Genomic DNA, 26,455 nt, shown 5'->3' on the forward strand with positions numbered 1-26,455 from the left:
GCAGTTTTTCCAACAAAACATTGCCCAACACTTCCTTATATATTAGTATAAAACTTAAAAAGCTTAAAAAAGTATATTTTAGTGAGCTATCACTGTTTACAAAAACCAAACACCTCATCCAGTGCATGGGTGATTTATTCTCAGTCATGCATTTTTAATTAAATGGTTTATAAATTCTTAATAAACTATTATTGATCATGTTACAGTGAAAGAGGCTTTCTGGCAGCAGAATTGCTGATCATTATCTCATTAAGATCAAAAATGTTCTCATAATATGAAGTGGCATGACTGGGCAGCCACATCTCTTATCTCGGTCTGAACCATCACCTTATAATGGGCAATACCCTGTCTTTATTTATATCAATATCTATATATTTGCAGTACTGTGCGACAGTTACAATTAATCTCCAGTTCAAATGTGCAGATGTCAGAAAGCAAAATGTACTTAATGTTCTGCTTTTGCTTCTGGGGAGATTAAAGAGTCCTTTGGCATAGCACTAGAAAACATAACAGACTAACCACCACGCAAGATGTTGTAGACCACCAAAGCTGTAAACATCACATACACTGATTGTGAATCCTTCAACTTTGAGGGACAGGAGAAAGTTAATCACCATTATTTTTTAATCTAAAAAAACCTTATACATATTTATATCAATCTTTCCATTGTGAGAAGACAAATTAATAATACAGTCTGAAATAATATATGTATATATTTAAAAATTAAACTGGTGTTTTTAAAACAATAGGGAGTCAGCAGAACTCCAAGAGTAAAACAAACCTTATGTAAATTTTCATAGGCCCAGTAATAGTATTTTTAAAAACATGAAATACTTAATATTATATAAATATATGTAACTAATCATTTGAAAAAAGACATTATTCCTTCTGCCTAGTTAATATATTGTTTAATTTGTAAGCAGCACCAGCATTAATGTTTAAGTTGAGAACCTACTGGATCAAAACTTGAAAATGTATGTTTATCTTTAAGGCAAACGGCAGATGCCCTTATCCTTAGCGACTTACATTTTTAATCACTAACCTATATATAGACTTTATAATTCGTACAGGTATAAATTTTGTTTGACTGAATCTAAAAGGCTATTTAAAGCAAATCTTCAAAACCTTGTCTGACTCATTTAATTCCTTTGTGATTTTTTCCATGAAAATCCATGATGACACAGTGCAATCCCATTTGAGAACACATGCACACTCATTAAACTGATATCCCTCCGTCTCACATCTAACTCTCTCGCTTACTCACCCACAGACCGATATTTGTCTTAGGTTACACAGTAAGATCACACACAGTGGAAACCAGGGCAAGAGGTCAGATGTCAGGGTCAGTGTCACACCATGGTTGTCTCACATTGCCACTGGCACAGCCTTGATGTCATAGAAAGTAACTAGAGAAAGGAGATGCTTCCATTCATAGAGTCAGTGATCGTCTCACCTCCCAGGTTCCAAATGGAAAATGGAAAACCTTTGGCTCTTGGCAAGTGCATTTTTTCCAGTGTCTCAGTTGCAGCTAGGGAAAGGTGCACTCACTCACTCACACACACACACACACACCTGAGCATGTAAATCTTTAAACACACTGCTGGTGTCATTTGAGTACAGCTGCTGCTGATGCTTGTAACAAGCAGACAGATGGAATAAGATATATGTAGATCAGCCTAACAAGCCTTTTTCCACATTTATGTTCCTAACAAAAGTAGTAGTCTGAAAAGAAGTGGAAGCCCATGGGTCTTAAAAAGCAGAAGGTTAGAAAGAGCACATTTCATCCGTTTTCCCCCTCTTAATTTGATTTTTCAGTGACATTGATGTGTCTACTTTAGAACAGGGATTTAATCTATGCATGTGATTGTGAAGGTGTGGACAATTTAATACAGCCATCTTGCTTTAATTCTATTCAGACACTTTATCTTGCCCTGACATTCTCTTATACAGTTGATTAGATCCATACCCTTCTGACTTCTTCCCTGCAGCTTTTGTGAAATTTCCGGAATCAAAACATTTTTCAGAATGGGTCACGGTAAAAATAGACCTTGAATAACCACGTTGTTGAATCTGGCTTATTTTAGTGTTGAAATGGGTCTGCAGATTGACAGGAATAAAGGATTCCTCAGGCAGCTGAGATATTGCTCCCTGTCAAACTAAATTGGTATCAAAGGATATAGTTACAGAACACATTATATATTCCATAGGTCTAGGTTTCTCAGTTATGCAGAAAAGTGGTGATATACTTGCTGGCTTTTGGTGTGTCTGCAATTTGATGTGGCCACAAGATACAAAAATTAGACAAAGATCATTGTAATGTTGTACTGCAGCCAATCCCTGGTTGTCTTATTCTTGACATTGCCAATTAATATTGTCTTCCTATTCCTATTCCTACACACCAGTTTGGTTACCATTATCTGTAACCGCTTATCCAATTCAGGGTCACGGTGGGTCCAGAGCCTACCTGGAATCATTGGGCGCAAGGCAGAAATACACCCTGGAGGGGGCGCCAGTCCTTCACAGGGCAACACACACACTCACACAGTCACTTTTGAGTCGCCAATCAACCTACTAATATGTGTTTTTGGACTGTGGGAGGAAACCGGAGCACCCAGAGGAAACCCACATGGACACGGGGAGAACACGCCACACTCCTCACAGACAGTCACCCGGAGCGGGAATCAAACCCACAACCTCCAGGTCCCTGGAGCTGTGTGATTGTGACACTACCTGCTGCCACACTGGGAAAAATATAGTTAATCAAAAATGTCACTGGGAAATATGTAACTGTAAAAAAGAAATATGTGTTAGGACTTTTCTGTTTTCACTATGAAATAACACCATCACTGTAAACCATCTGTTAATTCATTGCATGGCCAAAAAACAAACAACAACAATACTAAAAGTCATACTCTGTTCTACATTTATTCTCCATTATGTCAGTTCCATTTACCAGATAGATGCAATTTGTAATTTAAAAATTACAAACTGTAGTAAGATCTGTTTGTTCTGCATAATACTTGTTGGCCTTTAACTAGGTTGGATTTAACCTAGAAGAAATCACAGATGCCATCCTAAGGCCCATAAGACAATACACAGAAGTTGGCAAAAGTTAAAAATATATGCTGGCATGGCAGACTGAGACTAATCCAGTCAACTAAAATCTAGCCAGTCCTTTGTTCTCTAGTAAACAGGCCCTGCTTTACTAAAGAACAAGCCATGATTAGAAGTAGAAGACGAAAAAAAAGAAAGAAAGAACGAAATAAGGTCTGGGTTAGGGGCTCCCTCTAGTGTATAGATAATGCATCACGTTTGAAGTAACACGTAATATGGGTTTATTTGGGTTGCTGGAACATGTTGATGAATATGCACGTGTAGTTCAGAACTTAGCAGTGTGCACATCAGCAGTACTATCCGGAAATTAATATACAAAATATCAGACTATAGGCCAGGTGCACTGTATAAACAAAACAGTGATTCATTTTGGCACCCACAATGCCTCCCCACTGTAAATTCTTATGACTTTTAACTCAGAAAAGGTGCAAGATGTGAAATGTGATGCATTGGCTGTGCGTATTATGCTCCCATTCTCAAGCTGCAAAACAGATTCTGTCTGATCTCTTAGCTCATCTCTCTTGTGTGCTTCTCTAAACAGGTCAGAGCATCCAAATGTGGGTGAAAGCCACACGTCATAGATAGTGCAGCACAAAATGTACTTTTTGAGACTTAGCTGAGATCAGAGGCTGCCCTGTATATAAAGCATCAAGCAGACAGTTAAGAAGCTCAGATCTTCAATTCATTCATTGTCTGTAACCGCTTATCCAGTTCAGGGTCGTGGTGGGTCTATCTCGACCCTATCTGGAATCACTGGGTACAAGGCAGGATCACACCCTGGAGGGGGCGCCAGTTTTTGCAGGACGACACACGCTCACACATTCACTCACACCTATGTAGACTTTTGAGTAGACTATCCACCTAACAATGTATGTTTTAGACCATGGGAGGAAACCAGTGCACCACACCCCCAGGGCCCAGGATCTGTATGACAGCGACCCTACCTGCTGTGCCCCCGTGCCTCCCCCTGTCTCAGATCAACTGTCTGTAAATAATTTCAAACTAAAGTCTCATTAGGAGGTTTTAATCTTTGGCTCATCTGTCTGTTTTACCTGGCAACCTAAATGTTACTTAGCCGTATTTAATCTACGTACCCTAAATGCTATGTTAGTCCACATGGAAGCCTCCACTCCTTGGCCATTACTTGAACCACTGAAATATATTACAGTCTATGAAGAAGAAAGTGCAACCAACACCTAAGAATGAACTTAGGAAGTTTTCACCAAGGAGGACACAATAAATACCAATGCTGTATAGCATTTGAGGTTTACATGTAATTTTAATAATGCAGTTTTTCCCCTGGGCGGCACACTGTCACACAGCTTCTTGGTCCTTGGGTCCCGGGCATTTTTATTTGAATCTGATGACTACTAGTACTCAATGGCTCTATTCCTTAGCATTAAAGACATTATGCTTTAGACCATATGCAAAGCCTTCATTCTGTATCCTGGGCAGACTGAATTACAAACTGGTTTGATTTTTAGTTTTATTAGAAACATTCACCTTTTACATAATGAGCTCAAAATAACCCTTTTAAAGTCCATTATGCTGCTCGAGCCCCCTTGCACTCAACCGGGACTCGAGCAGCATAATGGACTTTAAAAGGGTTATTAGCAGTTCCAATTACTTCAAGCAGAGGGCATCATTCTCTAACTATTTTTTTCTGGGGATCAGGGTAAAGAAACTGGACAGAGAAATGAGATCAGAGTAAGAAACTGAAGGTTCCCGAAGGAATCCTGCTCTATATTTGCTCCTGAATAGAGGTAATGGATCTTGATTTCTTATTACAATGGTTCATAATATTGGTTCTTACTGTAATGGTCACAATGAAAAGTACAAATGAAACTACTCAGTGAACACAGAGTACTGAGGAAATGGCTGTGTGTGTGTGTGTGTGTGTGTGTGTGTGTGTGTGTGTGTGTGTGTGTGTGTGTGTAACGCTGTGGTGTGGTCAGCAGCTTCCTGCTATCCACACTGCAGCTGCTCAGGATATCTTGCTTTCTTCACAGGAACTTGGCAGTAATGGTACTTTGACAGACTGCATAAATATATCTACAATGGAATAAACCAGGACATTGTTAGAAGGAGATTAAAAAAGTTGCCACATTTGTAAGGATTATACCTTAGACTAATAATAATAATAATAATAATAATAATAATAATAATAATAATAATAATAATGACCCGACCTGACCTCTCACTCTATCCAGTCAGTGGGCCTTGTTATCTTGAAGATATCCTCCAAACTTAAATCTTAAATCTTTGGATGAAAAATCCTTTTCTTGTAGTGCCCCTGGGTAAGGGCTGAATTGATTCAATGCATTAAAAGGGCCCACATTTTTGATTGTTTTAACAAATGTCTAAAAACTAATATTTTTAATTGAAAATGTCTAGGCTCACTTGTCTCTGATGCCCATGAAATGAACTCTCTCAGTTTGTCTGTAGGGTTGTTTATTTTCTTGCTTGTTTCACTATCAATATCTTTTGATGTCAGTGATTGTTATCCGTGTCTATGTTGTATTTTATTTTGAAATATTTATTTCATTATTTAATATCTACATTTAATTTTGTCTATTAATATTTTTGGGTCTATGGCCAGTGTTTTGATGTTATTAATATTGTTTGTAGTAGTAATAGCTAAATATTATCATTCCACAAATCAAAGATTTCCCCACTTCATTGATTAAAGCCCTTAAATTTAATCTCAGTTCATTGGAATGATATCTTTACAAGTCTTCTTATACCTTTAAAGCTGGTTAAATGTAACTCTTTTCCTTTACCTTCAGTATGTGTGAATCTATGAAAATGCAATTAGTCATCGCTTTTATCTCCATTTATCCCTCCACCACTCGTCTGCAGCTCGTCCCACCGCACGAGTTGATGGGATTGACTCTTTAGGTTTAGAATGTAAGGAAGCCTACATTTCTGAACTGTCTTTGGAAAACTGCAGTTTCAAAGTGGAAATACATAATTCTCTCATGATACGTTTTCTATCGTAAAAACCACCTCCGCACAGGCCTGCGTTTACCCAAACTGGATATTGACAGGTCTTCAAATGACACTCCTTGAATATCTGTGGATTTTCTAAGTGAAATGACACACCTTATAGAGAATACATAGGCACCCTTGTTCGTGTGCTGACTGTAACAGCTGAAAAGCTGTAAAACGATATCAGATTATATCAGAGTGTAGTGCTGAGGTCAGTGCTCGCTCCGCTCCCAGAGGGTGTCCATCAAGTCGTGACGTCACGCGTATCCATGGCGTGTCGGCGCGGTGGGCGGGACTCCGGTGTCCCGGTCTGGAGTGTTTGGGAGCGCGAGAGCGCGCAGGCTGCACACGAACGCGCGCGCGGCCATATTCGGCTTCACCGGTGAGCACGAGCTCACGCAGAGTGACCGAGCGAAAGAGCACCACTCCCAGAAAAACGGCGCTTGTGAACCTCGATATAGCGGCGCGTGGAGGTGTGTTTCTCGGGGCTTTTTTCGTTTTCTCGGGATCCTTTGGGCCAAGGCTGAGGGAGGGAATGGACGTCCGGTCAGTGTGAGATTCGACGGGATTAAAGAGAGGAAAAAAGCCCCAACCTCCCGCTTTTGAAAGTGGAAAGTAACGCCACGGATATTTTTCGCTGGGATTCGTGTTAAGAGTCGTTGAATCTGATGGAGCTGGCGGGGCCTCGAGCTTGAAGAGCGGAGAGATTTAACGACACTGTAACGTCGGAATTTTGAGGAGCCTCGTTCAGCGGCGGAGCTCTACATAATGTTGGGCTTGTTTTGCTAGCTGGCTAGCTGGATAGCTAGCTAGCAAGTTGGAGTGTGGCACTTTAGTGCTCCACAGCGGCCGGACGCACACAGTCGGGGGCTTAATTGTCGGGGTTTGTTCCCTGTTCTCTTGGTTCGTCGTGTTTATAGTGAGGGAGTGGTGTTGAGGCCCTAAGAGGGAGAGAGTGAAAATGTCCGCGAAAGTCCGTCTGAAGAAGTTGGAGCAGCTGCTGCTGGACGGGCACCAGAAGACCAGCAGCTCCCTCAGTGTGGAGACACTCCTGGATGTTTTAATCTGTTTGTACAACGAGTGCAGCAGCTCGCCCCTGAAGCGGGAGAAGCATGTGTCGGACTTTCTGGAGTGGGGTAAGTCGGATTATTCTGTGATTTATTAAAGCCGTGTCTCTGTAACTCTTAGGACTTGGTGGTCAGACCTCAGGCCCGCAGCCTCTGGACAGCCCTCCCTATCGGTCACTGGTCTTTCGTGAAGGATTTGTCTGTCCCACACATACTTACTACCGCGTTCCAGGTTTTTTTTTTTAGTTTGACCAGAAGTTTGTTTGTACAGGTTATGCTCGTTTAGGGCGTGAGACCATTCATTTGTCAGTTTAGGGATTGTTATTATTTTGTTGACCCTTGGTCAGTATTAAGTGTGAATATTTTGTCTTAAAAAATCCGATTTTTATGTACGTAAATAAACGTGTACACTACAAATGTAAAAGAATCTATAAAAGTACACACTCCTGATATTTTATGGACTTCTTTAAGGGGCAGACTGTTTTTAGACTTTTCCATCCCATTAATTTGTTGAGCTCTGACAGCAAATTCAATATGAGGGAGCGATGAATAGCCAAACTCTCTATTGGCTGACGAGTATAGATATACAGGTTTATTTGAGGAAAGGCTTGGTATTAGTTCAACAAACAATTATGTATGTATATACGAATGTATGTGTTTAATTATTTAAAAAAACACTCTTCAACCTGTTCAGGGCCTCAGTGGACCTGGAGCCAGAAATTATTGGCCTCGAGGAAGCGGCACACGTGACAGGATACTATTCCATCATAGGGCATTTCACAATCATCTGCTATGGAATATATTAATAATATTGGTATTATTTTTTTAAGTTATTGTCTTCCTGATATAAGAAATGCATGCTTTTCAGATAAATAACCCTTTTAAATGCAAATTTTCATGTGCCATAAACATTTACAGAGTACTGTTTTTTACTAGTTAGTCATACATTTCAGTAATACCTATATTGCTCAAACGTACTCTGAGGAATTTGTCATATTTTTAAGCATAGAGACAAATGGTCAGGGCAGTTCTTTCTCAATGGCAGTCAGAATTTCCCTAAACGTCAGTGATGCCAAATTTAGTCTTGTATAAATAAACTCATAGTAAATAATTAACAGCTTCTCTTCCTCCATTTTATGCAAGAATCCATTGCATAATCTGAACTTTTCTGGGATTTTTTTTTTATTTTTTGTTTTTTAAAAGATTGATGGCAGACCGTCACTTACTCCTCTTCTAGTGATTTTTGTGGTGCCCTTGCAATGGACCCTAGGTGGGCAACTATTTTATTAAAAAAAATGTTCCCCTCTCTCCTGGCCTGTCCTGACCTTGTAACTTTGGTCAGCCCAAACAATGAGAGGATTCTCTGCTCTGAGTGTTTCATTGACGTCAGTAATTAGATTACAAACAAGTGTGTCTGTTCCCCACCATGGTCCTTGAGGAACCCATCACTAGCAGGTGCCACCTCATATCCCACCACATGCAAAAATGCCCGAGTGTGACTCAATTTCCAGGACTCTGGAAACCTGTTTGTATGTTCCTCCTTACCTCACTTCTTGGTCACTTCCTGTCTGGACTCCTGATTATGGAAAATGAAGCTAAGTTTTTGGCTCAGACAAAGCAATGTGGTCTGCACTTGTACCCAAATATTTTAACACCGTGGCCTGTGCCTGATGTTAAGGAAACTATTTTTAGTGTTCATATAGTTAAGAACTCCCAAAATGTACAATTTATATTTATGGATTTTAATCGGTTCTGTAAAAAAAATATAAAGGACATGCACTGCTTCTTACCAGTGTGTTTTATTTTTATTATTATTTATAAATATGTTTAAAGCATAAAAACAAATGCAAAGGCATTATATCACATTTACTGTTCCATTTCTAATATTGAAACCTTGGGTAAATGCCAATATTTAGCCTGTTAAGATTATAGCCTGATATGATTTGATCTAAACCTTTCTTAACATTAGCTTAATGTGGCACCAATACCTGTGTAATGGTAGACGATGCATTTTTGAAGTTTGTCTTCTACTGTTCTTAGTTACATACTTACATACATTGGGTTAATGCATGGCAGATAGCAGGTGAAAATACATCGCTTGCATTAATTGACATTGACCACATTTCGTCTTCTGCTGTTGACCAGAGAGATATTATAAACCAAGAGATTGGTTACTGGTTGAAAAAAAATTAGAATATTCATAATGCTCAGCGTGTTGTCTGTTTATGGATAGAATCCCCTCCTACAATAGGGTCTGCTGATACACTGCCAGCAGAGGTTGACAGTTTTATAGCGCTAGTACAGAAACCCCCCCTCGGCATGGAGATCTGTGCAAAGAAAGTAGCAAGACCAAGCAGAAAAGTGACATTTTTTTTGGTGCGTTATTGAGCCAAACTATACACATTCACGAGGTGTTTGTCAGATTTTATCATTCATTGGAAACAGTAATTTGACCTTCAGTTTTGAGTATATTGGTCTCTCTCTCCATTCATAGAGATAGGAGCTTGGTCTTGTGTGCCTGGAAATAACTGCTCGCAGGCTCTGCAAATAAGGCCGCAGAGTGAACAGACTTCCATGTAAGGACTTTAGGATTACTAATGAATCTCAATATGAGTACAGTTGGCAAGTCTTGTAGTAGTGTCTGTTTGTGGTTTCAAGTAATGCTTTCCGCAGAGACCAATTGTTAGGACAGTTCCTTAAATTCTGCCCTTCCTTCTTCATGTCATGCTTTGAAGGAACACAGACTTATGTGGCTTCATACAGGAACAAGTGGGATCGAAGTCAGCAGAATATGGACTGTGGTATGCAGGTGTTTATGCTTATTTGTCTGCCTGATGGCATGGCATTACTGACTGAAATGGAAGCTAAAGGAAATGAACATGTCAACCAACATTACCTGCAGTGATTATGTTCAAATTCTGTGTTGCACATTTTCATATGAACTCTTGCTATCATTCTTTCTTTACTTTTTTAGATGTGTATTATTCAGACTTGGGCAGATCACAAAACAATGGACTGGGTTGTTTATTTCATAGGTTTAGTATTGGTAGGAATTTCAGATACAAGTCCCAGAAGTAATGTTGAAAAATGATATTTGTTTTCATAAGATTTTTATGTTTCATGTGTACTGTATTACATATTGTAAAATGTAGAAGCTGTAACTATATCCACTTGGTTATTATGTAAAAGTGATATTTGTTGGTCGATGGTTAGAAAATGCATTAAAAGTAAGTATATATTTAACCTTTATACCTGTAATCCATTGTTGCTTTCACAGAATGTAAAGTAAAGCAAGTACATTATCAGTTTTCTGCTTCAAGTATCTATCTTTTTGATGCTGATATTTTATTTTCAAGTATATATCTGCCAATGCTAGTATTATTCACATACTGTGCATCTCCATTTTATGACAGATGGTAGGACTAGTAGGGTGTGTATGGATAAGGTACCCAGAACCTCAGCGTAGCAGCTGAATATTCTGGTTTTCCCCTGGTGTTTATGTGTAAACAACACTGAGTTCTGTTCTTTGAAGGCATGCTGCAAAGCAGGTTAGGCTTCTGTTTAATTCTGACCCAGAATGAGGGAGAGGGTTAGCTGGGAGCAGGCTTAGGAAACATTGTTACATCTCTCTGGCTGGCACTCCCTCATGGGATCAGTGCTGTTTATCTGTGCCAGTCTCGAACATCAAAGCAACTGCTAGTCAAGCATGCTGTGTTGCTGCAAGAGCTTTGACTAGAGCATACTCTCCTGAATCCTTATCCCTCCCATCCCAACATTTTCAAAATGTCTAAAACAACAAAACGACAGCACAAATAAATGTTCTCTCTAGAGAATTAGTGCATTTTCACACCTGCACTTTTTAGCCTGTTGAAATTGAACTCTGGTTTGTTTTCACTCTTGGTTCACAGGGTTTCCCGCAGTGCTTTACAGTTAGGGTGGCTGCCTTGACAACGTCGTCCACAATTTGTTCGGTTTCTTATCAAGGCTTCCGATGTGTTTGTGCATGGCTTTCTGCTATGTCCCGTGACAAACATGCGTTCTGAAGTATAATTCAGTGTATAAGGTCGAACTGTGTGTCGTCTCTTGAGTTTCCCTGTTGCTGTGTGTGCTTGTAAGCAATATTTAGAATCATTCATTTGAATTTACACTTGATTTGTGAACTGACCTAGGGTCAAAGCCATGGGTGCTTTGCATATTGGATGCACCAGAACAGGTAAATAGAGAATTGGTTAAAGTTTAGCTGCTAATCATCTGAGAAATAGAACAGAAACAAGCACAGGACCCTCTTCCTGTGTTTAGTTTCTTGCTCCCACTTCAGTTAGGTCTGGCCAGTTGGCAGTGAGAACATTCTCACATGATTTGTGCTGATGTGTTTTGGTGCACTTGGATTTTTCTCTGCTCTGCTTTACTGTTCTCAAGGCCTTTTGTTCACCCTCGGGATGGCGCCCTGCCCTGTGGAAAATGTGGCCCTCTTCAATGACACCAACACTGCCCACAACTTTTGTTTGCAAGATGGCAGATTCCACTATAGAACACTCAGGACAACATAGCAATCTACATATTCTCTTACTGAGGGGAAAAAAGTTCTTCAGCAACTAACACAGAGTGGGACAAAATGACAGTCAACGCTGGACTGACTTTTATGACATGGAGGACACACGGTTCCGCTGAAAGGTTCAAACAGGGCTCTGAATTCATGGTTATTTTACTAGAAGCACTCTCCCAGGTCTCTCACCTCACTGCTGACGTGTTGTGATGGTGTACTGTGAAAGACTGCTTTCTCTTCTCTAACTCCCTTCGCCGGGTAAATTCCTACTTCACTCACTGCTGTGTGGCATCTGGCTGACTGAGATTTTGGATTTTTCACGTTCCAACTTAAATGCTGCTGTAGTTGCAAGCCTTCACAAGCCTGAAGTTAGCATCTTATTCACAAGTTCACTGCAGATTGGCTCACCAAGGTTCATTCGGTTACTTTTTTTTCCCCCCTTCCCCTAATGCTCCGGACCTGGCGGAGCCTGGTTTTTTGGCAAAGGGACAGTCTGATTTTATTGCCTATGCACCGGTGAGGAGATCCCTCTCACACCAGTGAACCATTCTCACAGCAATGCTGTAATTCCTTCACACAGACAGAAAATGTCAAAAAAACACACCCAAACAGTGAGTCCCTTGAGCACATTAACTTCTCCTTTTCTTTTCCCTGGACTTCTATATTCCGTGTTGGTTTGTACCATTTGTGTTGCTTTGTGAACCACTAAGCACTATGATTGAAAGGAAAATCCCCTAGTAAAATGATTTTTTTCATTATTATAATGTCTGTTTTCATGAAAGACCGGCATGATAGCTGATATGGATATTATGGATTTGTTGTGAATGTTATAAGATCAATTGGAGTGAGTCAGAGTGACTTTATTAGCTTTGCTCTCAGAATTTAAACACCACTGGAGGTGGGATTGAGGTCGGAGAATGTGAGGCTAAAGTCAAGAGTGTTGCTGAATCATAGATTGTTTGTCTCTGAGACGCTAATGCAACCTCTGGTGGCAAAATCTCTAATAGTGCACCTTTTAAAGTCTGTGCCATGTCCTCTTAATATTTTTCAATTTTGCCCTGATGCCAAATCAAATTTGTAATAATTATGATTTAGAGAAACATTTAGCAAAAACTAGGACAACTTACACCTCCACACAGTGATGGTAGAATTTGATCTGTTGTTTTGGGCATGTCCCTGCAGTTACCATGAATTTTTCCAGTTTGCCCTATTATTGGACACCTGTAGGCTTAGTTTAAGTGAGAAGCAATTATTGCACTCCTAAAATTGCCCCAGCACCATGAGTTTTACACTGTTCCCCACTAACTTTCCATTTTATCTTTTGTTGTCCTCGTTGGAAGAGTAATTTCTGTAGGATTTTTTGCAGCTTGAAAACTGGTATAGTTACAATAATATATTCAGCTTCTTTAAAGTAACGTTCAGTGTTGAGCTTTCCCTTGCATAGAGAAAGAGTTGTATTTTTCCAGATGTCTTCAACAATCATTTTCATATGGGAGTATTCTAGTATTTAAACTGCAAGGAAAAGGAAAAAATGTGTGCAACTGCACTGTTGGATGTGAGTAGGCTTGTTTGCAATGTTCTTATAAGTCACCCAAGGGCTTGTGTATGTCTCAGGGTGCTGGTATGATGATCTGCTCTTTAGGTCCTAACGTAGAGGCCCTATCAGTATTTGAAGAAGTTTCAGGTTGTAAGACTTTAATAGGAGATTTTTTATTTGCACTTAAAGGAGCAATCTATAAAATATTTACTGTACTTGGTCATAAAATATACAGGGTGTGTGATCATAGATTAAAGAAACAGGCTAATGTGAAGCACTGGCATCCCTGAGATAAATTCTCTTTAAGGATTGGCAAGTCCAAAGAATGGCTGTATTGAAATTTTAGTCTGAGATCCCACCATTTGCCCAATGACATTTTAGTCCAAACTCTCCGGGATGCTAAGTCCACAAACATAGCATCTTGCAGCCGAGAAGTGACCAAGTGAATAATGTTATAGTTTACCAGACCCAAAAAGCCTCAGTGCTCTTCTAAAGACATAGAGGCAAGTTCATATGAGTTTTTTTTTAAACAAATGAAGGAGAGGTGTAAGAGTTGTTTGAAAACCCTAGCATATTCTATGAACAAATCTAGGTAAATAAGTTAATTATGGCACATTCTTTTTAGCTATTACGGTCCAAAGTTCTTAAACGCATCTCTTGCTTGTTCGTATATGTTCAGCATTCCTCAAACTGGCAAGCTGGTCATGCTTTGTGTCTGGGGAGGAGAGGGTGGGGTCAAACAAATCTCTCCACTGTTTTGAAACTATATTGTAGTTTAGAGAACACACCTTGTGCCATTTTAAAACATTGGTGTCAGTATTACAGATGGCTCCTTTAAACACTGATTCATGCATCTTAAGCACAACACATGCTATTTAAAAGGCTTAATTTCTTTAATGATTGCCTAATATTTTTACTGCTCTCATTAATGTACGTATCCTGGGGAGAACTAGAGTTGTAAAAATTTTGCTGCTTGCTTGCCTCAATGTTCCATTGTGTAAATTGAAACCCCATAATATTTTGCATAAAACTGTGCCATGACACAGCAAGTTTAGCTATTATATGCTGATTAGATAGGCCAATAAACCATCCAGTATTTTTAATCTTCATATTGTTGCAGACAGTCAAAGTTTTCATTATGTTTTGGTACATTAACACACTTGGAGTAGCTTAATATACTTGCATCAGGTGGAGCTCTGAGGATTTCTTTTCAAAAAGGATAGTTTCATACATATATTTTGTGACTCTATCCCAATTGCAGGTAGTTTTTTGCCATGATCAGCCAAATGCATTTTTTAAAAAAAGAGTCTATTTACAGATGTTTCAAAGGCTAAAGAGAATTATGTGTAATTTCACTTTTTATTAGTCAAACGTTGATTTAAAGTTTTAAAGCCATGTGTAGACTACAGTACATGGGGAGGCTTCTTGGTTGATGTGGCTACTTATTCTCCAGCTGCTTAATGTAAATTTCCTTTTCACTTTAAATGCTGCAGTTACATTTATTTATTTATTTATTATACAGTATTACACTCTTATGTTTTACAGTATTATAATTTTGTCATGAGGGATTCAGTATGACATAATAAGACACACACAGAGTATACAATATCAATGCAAGCTGGAGAAATATTCAGTACACATTGACAGATGAATCCTCTGCTACAGGACGTCTCTATATTGGTTCTGCTTTCCCTTGTCTGTATGATGTACTTGGTGTTTCAAGTTAGGAGCATTAAAAGACTTTACTTGGTGTAAGACAGATAATGTATACGGTCAGACTTTCAGTACGTAGCTAAATACAGTTCACATTTTGTGTGATCATCTCTTAAAGCAGCACATAATATTCGTGCACAGATAATAATTAAGTATTATTTTTAATCATAAAATTACAACAAACTTAATTTATTGTGATGTTTCACTGCCCAGCATTAAGGATAATTGAGCCTGTTGTCACTACTTAGAGCTTATCACTGCATAAAATGTAAATTTGGGAGGAGGATAGGAAAACATCAGCCACACTCCTCCTTCCCCACTGATTTCAGTACAGTGCTGTAAAAGTGAATTACACTCCAACTTTAAGGGGAACTCGGGGACAAAATACCAAATCTTACCTAGTATTACTTTTAAATATTCTCTCATGTATTTGAGCTGAAAATCCTCCAATTTTGTTTTACGGCTGATCAATCCTCCCATCTCTAATAAAATGAGCTGTATTTTTGATTGATGAAGTATGAACTGCTGATGTTTAAAATGTAATGTTCAGGTGCTAAAATTCAGTCATTAATTCACAGTGAAACAGATTTCGTAATGTTAGTTATTGCATCCTTCACTAAGTCAATCCCTGGCTCAAAGAGTATAATGATTGACATATAAAAGGAGGAAACACACAGTCTGCAGCTCCCATTACATTGGAAATGCGTGGCATGTCTTCAACAATGAGTGTTTTCGTAGCCTGAGATCTTCCATCTGCCTGAATATGCTTATGAGGTATTTCAGAATTTTCAGTCACTCTGCAGACTATGTCCTGGATCTTCACATACATTCTTTGCAAACATTTGAGGTTTAAAAGGCCACATTGATTTTTTTTTTAAGTTACACAAACGGATCATTTAAATATTCTTCTAGATAAAATGATACAATTTTTATTAAATCTGTGGTATGTAAGGGGCGTGTATGAATTTCATAAGGTTAAGCGTCTTTTAAAATGATTTATAGCCAGTACATGCTTTAATCTTGGCATTGTATAAGCAGCTATTACTCCAGCATCCCTTCTTAAATGAGGGACATTAAAAGGGGTTTCTCTCCCTTTTCTACATTACAAGCCCTTGCTTTCTTGGAAGGCTTTTAACTAAATATTGGAAGAGTTTTGGGAGGATGTAATTGAATTCAGCCTCAGGAGAATTAGTGAGGTCCGGTACTAATACAAGTGTGTGAACAGTTGAATGAATTAGCAGGTAAGACAGAATTTCAGATTTTTTTTCTTGAATATGTACATAAGGAGAGATTTAAGACTTTGGTTACCACAGTGATCAATCTAATATATATTATTTGATTACAGAGCGCAGCACTGGAGTGGAGTACTCTAGGATTTCTTGGGTTGAGACGACACTCAAATATGATTATAGCACCATTAAAGGTGGAACAGAGTACTACACAATATAAGCGGGTGGCAAGTTTGTGATTCTGGCTAAAAAAAAATTTTTTTTCATGCAACATCTTTATGGATGCTGCAAATAAAACAAACATCAAGTTTGCTCATTAGTTTACACTTTTGACTCCAGAACCTCCAGTGTGGTGCCCATTCTTACCACCATGTCCTCATTTCTCTTCCACTGCTATCAGGATCAGATGGTGAGTTTTGGGCACCACACCAGAGGTTCTGATTTCAAAAGAGTAATATTATACTGGTTTTGAGCGTGCAAAATTGAGGTGAGGAAACATGGTAAAGAAGCACATGGAATTTTATATAAAAAATGTATATGTTATACTTTTATTTATTTACATATTTCCCCCGTTTAACCCTCTAGCCTTTAACCCTAGTTCACTCAGTGCCTGGAGCTTGGATGTGAATAAGCAACAGCAGAACACATGATTGTCTAAATTTAACAGTTGTAATAAATGATAAATAATAGTATGACATACTTGTGGCAGAACCACTATAGCTAAGCCACAGACAAGGAGCAATGCTGGTTTGGGGGAGGGTGCAGATCCTGCAGGCTGTCACACCAAACAAGGCTGTCAATCACTACACTCCTAAGTGTAACACCGCCTTCATATTTAAACCAGAATTATATTTTAAAATGAGCTTTATGGGGAAATAAAATAAGGGCCGATTTTAGCACAAGGAAAACTAACTGCAGGATTTAGACGCTGGAGATGAAATGTCAGTTTAGAGGAGAGAAATGAGATTGAACATGGGTTGCTTTGCCTTAGAAAACATGGTGGAGCTACACATCATACTGTAACCAGCCAGCAGTGGCATTTGACCTGTGTTTACATCACTTTTGAACGACTGTGCTGTCCATGTTTTCTGTAGTCAGAGTACTGATGTGCCCACAGTTGTAAACTGATTATTTAAAAATGTTCTTTTAAAATGTAGCCATAAATGATAAAACACTCATGTAAAATTTGATAAATTATGTTTTAATTTCTGTATATTATATATAAATTAATTAAATTATTGATTAATTTTAAGTAATTAACTGAAACCAATTTTAATATGACTCTCTAACATGATTTGTCCAATAAACTCACTTCAGTTGTTTGATGTCACATGCATTAAGCCAAGACATCTGGACATGAACAGAATAGCACTATGTGCTTGTAGAAATATAAATCTTGCAGACTGTAAAGCAGCTTATTAAATTCAGTTGTATCAGAAATTATTGCCTGTTAGCAGCTTGCTTAAATGAGCCATGCCTCTAAACATTTAAGGCTCAGAGGAATAACATGATTTTGTCTGGCTGGCATTGTTCTTAAAGGTATGAGAAAACGAAGTCAGGACAGGGCTTGTCAGGAATGTCTTTCAAATTAAGTGGTGCAAAATTTCACTTTTTATTTCCAGAGGCACAAGACAGGGAATAAGAATCATGTTGACATTGCTCAACTAAGTTTTCCATCATTTTGAAAACACAAAATTTCTGTCCCTCAAATTGAAATCACCTGACTGGGAGCAGTTGCACTACTGAAGGGAATTCCTTTCATTCCTGAAAATATCCTCCCCCAACACAAGGCATGTGTAGGCGGTCTCCCCTTCCCCCTTCTCCTCCTCCGCTTCAAGGAGCTCGGCAGCAGGCATGACATAGATTAGCTGAGTTTTTCTCCTGTAGTTTTCTACTTGTCTTAAAGTAACATGCATGCATAAAACCTCACTCAAAGAGAATGACTTTTGATGAATGTTTTGGTTTAGCTACATACTTGAAAACGTTTCTGGATTGATTGATTGCATTCTCAAACTCAAAGGTTGTTCTTTGCTCTGATTGGTTGAGTGAGGGTATACGGCAGTTCAAGTCTTTTCTAGTGCACATTTTTAAAATTCATGCCCAAGCAAGCTTGATCAAATGTTGGATGTCTAATCCACAGACTGTTTAAATGGTAGTTTAAACTGTTAAATTGTACTTTAATATCAACATGTATGTTATGTTGCGTTTTTAAGAATTTCATAAGGTCATGGCATTGACATGAACTTAATTAGCCTTTCTTTTGTTCAAGCTTCTCCTTTTGTTTTCATACAGCACTGGAGAAATGCTCTTGTTTTTGTATGATAAGATGTTAGCAGTGTTTGTTTGATTAATGCTTGATTATGCACACATGATATTTGATAGAATAATTGCTCTAACCTACCAGTCAACTTTGCTCTACTGTCAGTTTTCTACGTCTTTCAGAATGTCAATGTCTTATTAAATTTTTCATCAGTAATGTCATCTCACAGTTGCAGTCCTAGAATGACTATTAAGAATATAAGCATGGCTAAAAGGTGAAAGTGGCCAAGGCTTTGACCTTGACACAAGGTGTGTTCTCTAAATAATGTCACTGATAAATATCATGCCTTTTGATTGAATGTTTTTATTTGCATGTATGGTGAGGCACAGCAGCTCTTCTCCTACATTGTTTGTGAGGAGTCTAGTTTTTTCAAGATATAAATAGTAGTCTCTTTAAACTGCAGTTTTTGCAGTTTTAAATATGCCTCACATCATAAACCTATTAAATGCGTACAAAAGCAAGTATATCTTAAGTATTTCATAATTTTGTTTGATGCTCAAGCTTTGGTTGTTTTGTCCATACAAATTAACACAAGATTCATTTAAAGATTCATAACTGGCTTTTATTTCTCATATCATGGAGATTTAAAACAGAATTGTTTTAAGGAAGCAGTTCTTAGTGGTAAATGAGTTTTAACATCACTGGTTTAAAAACAAAAAACATCATTCATTTCTCTTATTTCATGCAAAAATACTAGAATTGCACCACATGAGCATAACTGACCTTAAGTCGGTTGATGATGTGTTGGCTGTTGAACACACCATGGAGGGATGGTTTGCTGTGCATTTGAGACAGGTAGGTATCACCTGTACATATACCTGCCTACTTTAGGATTTTAAATTTTTAACTTTTTATACATGAAGGTAGTGCTGGGGGGCGGGGTATGACCAACATTCTATTAGTGAAGGAATCCTATGGCTTCACAGTTATAGTGAAAATGTAGAACCTTTTATTTAACATATTTTTCAGTCAACTTCAAAACTGTAAGCTAATTTTCACAACTCATGTGAACCAGCTACACTCAATCTCTCACCAGTTTTTTTTTTTTTTAAAAACTTTACCTTCATAAATTTACAACATATTTAAAAAAATAAGAGGTATTTAGATATAAAGTAGCCATGGCTGCTTATTAGTGGTTGTAATGCACTGAAGAAGTCCCAAATATCTTTATTAAATAACAATATTTATACAAATAATAACAATAGTCATAAATAGCAACACTGTGCAACTCCCAGCAATAATTCTGTTGATACTTTAGCTCGACAATGTTTGTTTGATCCACATCCAACCTTTTAAACCTGAACTACCTCCAGACAACAGATACGGCTCTTTTTTTTTTGGGGGGGGGGGTGTTCTTCTTGGTCATCATCTTCTACTTCAATATCTGGTACAGCTTCTGGTTCAAAACTTCCCCTATCCATTTTCACAGTGCTCAACAACTCCACTAATACGTTCTATGCGTGTTTAGTGGCGCAACAATAAAAAAATGTCCCCTGTGAAACAATATACCAATGTGCTGTGTTCCGGACATGTTTAGGCTTTTTAAACAGGTGTGGCAGGTATTTGAAAAATTCATATCATAACAAAAATAAAAAAACGTTTTTTGGTGCGAATCGGTATACCACCCAACACTACATAAAGGATACAATTTTTTCTCTGAAAAAGAAACACATAAAAAAATATGGTGCGTATTATCTGATAAAGATGGGCAGTATCCACATTTTCATACAGTCACACTGTCTCAAAATATTAACACTGTATACGGTATTACCGTGGTGTGGGGCTGAGGGGTGCACGGTCAGCCTCATATCCGAGTGTGGATACAAATAGTTTTAATGCATAATTTCTCTCTGCTATTGCTATTTGTCTGCTATTTTGTTAATTGTAGTTATTGTCCTAAAAAATAAAACCATAAAAACAAAATTGGCAAACAATAAACTGCAATTAGAGGAAAAACAAAGTTGATTTCAAAGGGTGCTTTAAAATGCACTGTAGCAATGGAGCTTGTCCTGGAACGAGCTCTCAAGCTTGTCATGATCTATATGTAGAAAACAGAAAAGGTAATATACGACAGATCCCACCACTGACATGCAAACAATGGTTCATGCTGATTTAATTATTATTAGCCTTTTTAGACACAGGTATTATCAAAAAATACACCAACACTTTGGATATAAAATATATAGCAAAGAAAGCTATGCTTCCCCTACTCCCTCAGGAGTTCCTGATGTACTGTGTTTTTTTATTTGCCAGTTTTGCCTTAAATCACATTGAATGAGACATTTAAATTATTTGACGTTATTTCATTCAGATCGCTTTTTACTTTAGAAACTGCTTGTTGGTTGGCTATATATTTTTTAATTTTTTTTTTAGAAAGTCTGTCACTTTCAGGGTCATCCTTTTAGCCCACAGAAAGGGAAGTTGGCAAGTCCACATCTAAAGAAAAGGAAGTTATTGGTACTGTTTAAAACCCGAATCTGTGGTTAGGAAATCTGTATCTGTATAATGGCCGTCAGCCAGTACTATGTTTTAAATGTGTGTCTGCAGACCTTTTTTTAATCTCTCTCTCTGTCTCTCTCTCTCTCTGTGTGCGTGTGTTGAAATAGTTGAGATCAATTGCACTGTTAGATAACATATGCTAGCCACTGATTGGTATAGCAGATTATTGCAACCACCTTTGATCTAGAGACTCAAAAAGCACTCTGCTTTGAAGCTTGCTATGAGACCTGTAGCTTCTGCAGCACCGAACACATCAGAGTTTGGACTGTGATTTATATTTGAGGGAGGTGATTATAGTGTTTTTTTTTTTAATAATCCTTCCTTAAGTGTCTATGGTGAACCACAGGCCATGTGCTGCTAATGTAAGTAGGCTGTATGTCAAGAGGCTCCACCTGTGTCTTCCTGGCTTTTATTGTCAGCCTGGGGCTCATGTTTCCTCCCAGCTCTTACAGGGGATGCAAGTTAGTTGAGCTTTTGTGGCGTTCTATCCATTTTGATGAGAAGCTTCTGCATCTGTGTCCTTTTGTCAGAAGAGCTCAGTACCCGAAAGACAAGCCTTCCGTTGACCCCCTCACACTCAAATAGCTGGCTCATTCCTTAGCTGGCACATGAGAAAAGTCATCTGATTTCCCCAAGGGAACCCTGGAGAAAATCCTTGAGAGCTGTGGATTGCTCTATGACCTTCCATTTCAGAGCCATGGCTTTAAATCTTACAACACCATACCTGCTCTGTTATTCTCAGCTCTGGCTCTTCTCAAGTAATGCACTCAAAGGACAGGCAGAGTGTGGATCCAGCCATGGCTCCACAGGCAGCCAGCCCTGCTGTTAGCTGCTGGTAAATGGCTGGTTTTGTGGGGGCTGGGTTTGCATGGCAGCTGGTGCAGGATAATAGATTAACCCTGGGCGGGGCCTTGATGCTTTTACCGCCTGTTACCAGCCAAGCCACCCCCTCCTTGCTCTACCAGTCTAAGCACTTGTACTATCCTCTGCTCCACTCCGCTCTCTTCTCACATCAACATCGCTATTCATTTTTAATAAGCTGTTTTATGTCTATCAGCACTGTTCACTTTCAGCCCATGCCAACTGGATCTACTTTGATATTGATTTTCTGTGCCACTCTGTGTTGTAAGGGTCACAGTTCTTTAAAATTGTTTGTTCAAGTATAGTAGGCATTAATCCCTTATTGCTCTATTTGTTTGCATATATAGAGCCATTAATGGATGGTTTGCCCAGTCAAATGTTTTTGTAAGTCTCATTTTCACATTCAATGTCTCTTGTGATGAACTTGGGTTTGTTTGAAGATATTACATCTTTAGGATTTGTTTAATTGGTCCACAAATTTTATTTTTAATTTTCAAATACATTGCATCCTGAGGAGTGTCCTTGTCTGTAACAACCAACCTGTTGTGCTACATAGTAAGGGTGTGCCAGCTTTTAGAGCACGTTACTCAGGTGCGTTGGCTCTTGGAGCTTAGTGGCCCCACCTTAGGGTTGGGACTCCCATAGCTCATGTCCAATCTAATTACATTTAGCACATGAAAGCTAATCTGTGAAAGTAGAGGACATGGAAAACAGAAAAACAGCAGAAAGTAGAGAGGGTAGAATATCCATGGTGGGAGTAGTGAGGTATGGAGAGGTCTAGACTGGGTAAATAAAATGTAGTGCTACTTGTTTGGAGTGTGAACAGCAAGCATGTCTTGGTTTTGTTCTGGTGTTTGCCTAAAGGTTGGGCTTCCATGTACACAAGCTCTGTTTCTTCAGGCCAAGAATAGCAGGGAGGTAAGACAGGTTTGAAGTTAAATTGCCAGGATGTCTCTTGTTTTTTTTCTCTTAGCATAGTACAGTATGGAGAAAGGGCGTTGGCTAAAAGAATCCATAGAGCAAAATGTTTCACAATCCAGCTCCAGTTATTATCTCTTTGGTTAGCTGGTGATATCACTACATGCAGTTTTAACAAAATGCTAAAATGTTATACCTGAGTGGTGGTGTTCATATGCTAATAGACTTACCATGCACAAAATAAACCATTGGTGCAATTGCTAAGTGTTTCCACTTTAAAATGTAGCATTCCAAATGCAGTCTCAAAAAGGTGTATTCAGACAGCAAGAGTTTCTTACATTATGATCACAAGGAAACAGTTTCATCAACTTATGGGGCAGAGCTTTCAAGCTGCCGGTAATTGGTGCACTCCCAAATGTTTTGTAGTCTGATTGTTGACTGAAAATCGTTGGCAGTTATTCATGTCATTATCAAGGAGGAAGAAACCATTCACTGTGCTTAAATGCTTAGGATACTGTATAAGTTTCTATGTGGCCCATGTTTAATGGAAAAGTCCACCTTAATCAAAAACCAACCTGTCAGCTTTCCCACACATAGGAAAGCCTCCTCCGTCCACAATGGAGTAACCAAAACACCCAAAATGAACATATTGTTGAACATATATGAACATATTCCAGAAAGGTCGGGGCATTTTGTTAAAACAATTTAACTACAAAACCACAATAACCAAAGCTGTAATTTGTTAAATTGCTGCAACTCATAATTTAGAAAGATACTAACACTGTTCTGGAAGGCTATCGGTAAAAAAATAGCAGTTTAAGTGGTTACATGTGAGGTCATCAAATATAATAAACATAAGGAATATATTTTTAAAAAAGCTAACATTATACAAGCCACTCATGAAAATGGATATAAAACATTATAATAATACAAAAAATATTTTACTTGGTGCTTTTCCATCACACAGTGCTTACAGAGGTCCACAAACACAAATGATACAAACCAACATATATATATATATATATTGAATAAGTGAAGAAGTTGATGTGCTCAGGGGACTCACTGTTTGGGGCAGAGTGTTTGTCATTTTCTGGAAGGGTAGAAAATGCACGCTCCTACAGGTCCAGAGAATGGGAAAGCCTCCACTGAATGAGCCACATACCGCTGAGTGGCAGTAAACTTGTGAACAAGATGCTAACTTCAGGCTTGTGCTTTACACAGTGTGTAACTGCAGGAGCATTTAAGGTGGAACATGAAAATCCATTCTCGCAGTCCCCCTGGATGCCCCACAGCAGTGAGTGAAGCAGTAATTTACCTGACAAAGGGTTAGAAAAAGAAAAGCACTCTTTTCCCAGTGCGCCATCAACCCACATAAGCAGGGAGAGGAGTTATGACCCGGGAGGGCACTTCTAGGAGAACAACCATGAGTTTGGTGTCTTGTTGGAGCCTTTCAGCAGAACATAGTGTTCTGCATATTGGAAATGTCAGTCCAGCGTTGATTCTTGTCTTGTCTTACTCTGTTTATGCTGACGTGTACCCCCCACCACCTCTCCAGAGAGAGACAAGTTGGAGAGTCAGTGTTGCATTAAATACAAATGTGTAGTTCTGCTATTGGATGTTTAATTGTAGAAATTAACTGTTTAATCCCCAAAATCAGGAATGAATAAATAAATGCATCAAAATATAATTTGGAATTTGGGGGAAAAATTAAACTGGTTACATATGGCACCAAGTTTTAATTTTCCAATGCAAGCATTCATATGACTAATGAAGGAAACACTTTTTTTATGTACAGTTTGTTTATGCAATAGCTTCAGAGTCCCTTGGACACTGTCTGTGAACCCTGATGTCAGCCGTTCACTTTGCAAGAATCCAAACTCAGCAGGGAACTGGATCTCTGCCAATCTGTGGCACACATGTTTGGTATTCAAAAGGAATGTTTGATACTTAGCTCTAAAACCTGCATATCTTAATATCTTTTTGAATCACGATAAGAATTGTGACCTACATGTCTTGCACATTTAGTGAGATATGATTTGTTTAATTACTATTTTACTAATATATTATCTTTAATTAGGTTAAATGCTTCACACATAACAAAATAATTTTCTTAAATTAGAAATGATATCCGTTAATGTAATGCTTGAGCTCAGCACGTTCTTTTAATGTGTTAATTAAGGACATACTTTTTGAGAAGCCTATGAAGCAAATTAATAAATAAAACATGTGTTGCTGTTAGTGTTACTGGGGAGAATCTGTTTCTGGAGCACTGCTCTTAGCTCTGTAGTGCCCTGGAGTAGTCTTAGTGCTGGTGGAGTTGATACTTTTGGTATAATGTAGTTTAGTATTTATTTAAAGTTTTATTGGGATTTCTCCAGTTTTTCATTTCTTGCTGTCTTGCTTTGTCTTCCTTAACTGGCAGCTAAATTGGCCATTCACATTTCTGTGTATACACACTTCTGTGGATTGTTTTGTAGTGATCTCATTGGCACGGCTGTGGCGGAGATTCCCTCCTTCAAAATATCCGGCTTGTGATTGGTTGCTTTGCATGTGAGATGAATTTCCTTTTCCTGTGATAGTAGGTGGTTCTTAGCCATGTTAAGAGGTGAAAAGGCACCACACTCCCTTGAGAATCTGCCCTGAGGTGATTGTCTTTACAAGGAATTGATAGTACAATTTTTTCAGTAATTTCTCAAAGGTGTAATGTTGGGTGATTTCGATTCTACTAGTTGTGCAGTTAATTCAGAATCCAGATTGTCTGGAGTGGTGTCTGGTCACTGTCATAGGCTGACACACAGTAGTTTATAGGAGATCACGTATGCAGTGCTGAAAACTTAAAGAAATGCTCAGTTCTGCTTCTTTTTTAGTTTTTGTTTCCCTGCTAAAATGAATGATTTGAGTTCAAACTTTTCCAACTGGTAGTTAACCTTCCCACTATTCAGGTGCATGACTATCCTGATTGGACTCAATGCCCTGTTTCCTAAACCGCAGTGTGTACCACCAGGATGATAAAATGTTGTGCCATATCTTATTTTTCGAGATTATATATATATATATATATATATATATATATATATATATATATATATATATATATATATATATTTAAAAAGCCAAAATATCAATATGGGGAAATATAATATATAATGATGTCATGCAGTTACATGCAATATGGGGTATGTTCATTACATGAGTCTTTCAGGCACAGCATGGGTATGGTGGAAATTTGCTCTGTGGTGAATATTTGCTCCAAAAGGGGAATGATTTCAGTAGCGTGGAGGTGGATTGGTTGACTGGAGTGAAAGTAGAAGTCCTTGTTGGACCTCCACTTGAGTAAAAGTACAAAAGTATTTACCTTCAAATGTTTGGTGTGTTCTCCCTGTGTCCGTGTGCGTTTCCTCAGAGTGCTATAGGTTACTCACACGGTCCATAAACACACCTTGGTAGGTGGATTGGCGACTCAAGTGTCCATAATTTGTGTGTGTGAGTGAGTCTAGATGTCACCCCTTAAAGGGTGAGTTCTTGTCTTGCAACCTGTGATTCCAGCTAGGCTCCGGACCCACTGTGACCCTGAAGTGGATAAGCAGTTACAGACAATTAATGAATTAATGTTTATATTGTTTAAACTATATGAAATATTGGTGACTTTTATCTATGGATGAA

At 38.4% G+C, this 26,455-nt stretch overlaps 1 protein-coding gene across 2 annotated transcripts in view; it reads left to right on the forward strand.

The window, feature by feature from the left end:
- Positions 1 to 6,440: 6,440 nt before the first annotated feature.
- Positions 6,441 to 26,455, forward strand: part of cdc42bpb (CDC42 binding protein kinase beta (DMPK-like)) — a 69,639-nt gene continuing 49,624 nt past the window's right edge. The window contains exon 1 of one of the 2 annotated variants that reach the window (XM_066677741.1): positions 6,441 to 7,238. In XM_066677741.1, the coding sequence (XP_066533838.1) occupies positions 7,064 to 7,238 (175 nt within the window). In that variant the 5' untranslated portion in view covers positions 6,441 to 7,063. The remainder of the gene's footprint in view (positions 7,239 to 26,455) is intronic. The other variant, XM_066677742.1, reaches the window with a different exon arrangement.

The sequence above is a fragment of the Hoplias malabaricus genome, chromosome 7, assembly GCF_029633855.1.
Source record: "Hoplias malabaricus isolate fHopMal1 chromosome 7, fHopMal1.hap1, whole genome shotgun sequence".
Taxonomy (NCBI): Eukaryota; Metazoa; Chordata; class Actinopteri; order Characiformes; family Erythrinidae; genus Hoplias; species Hoplias malabaricus.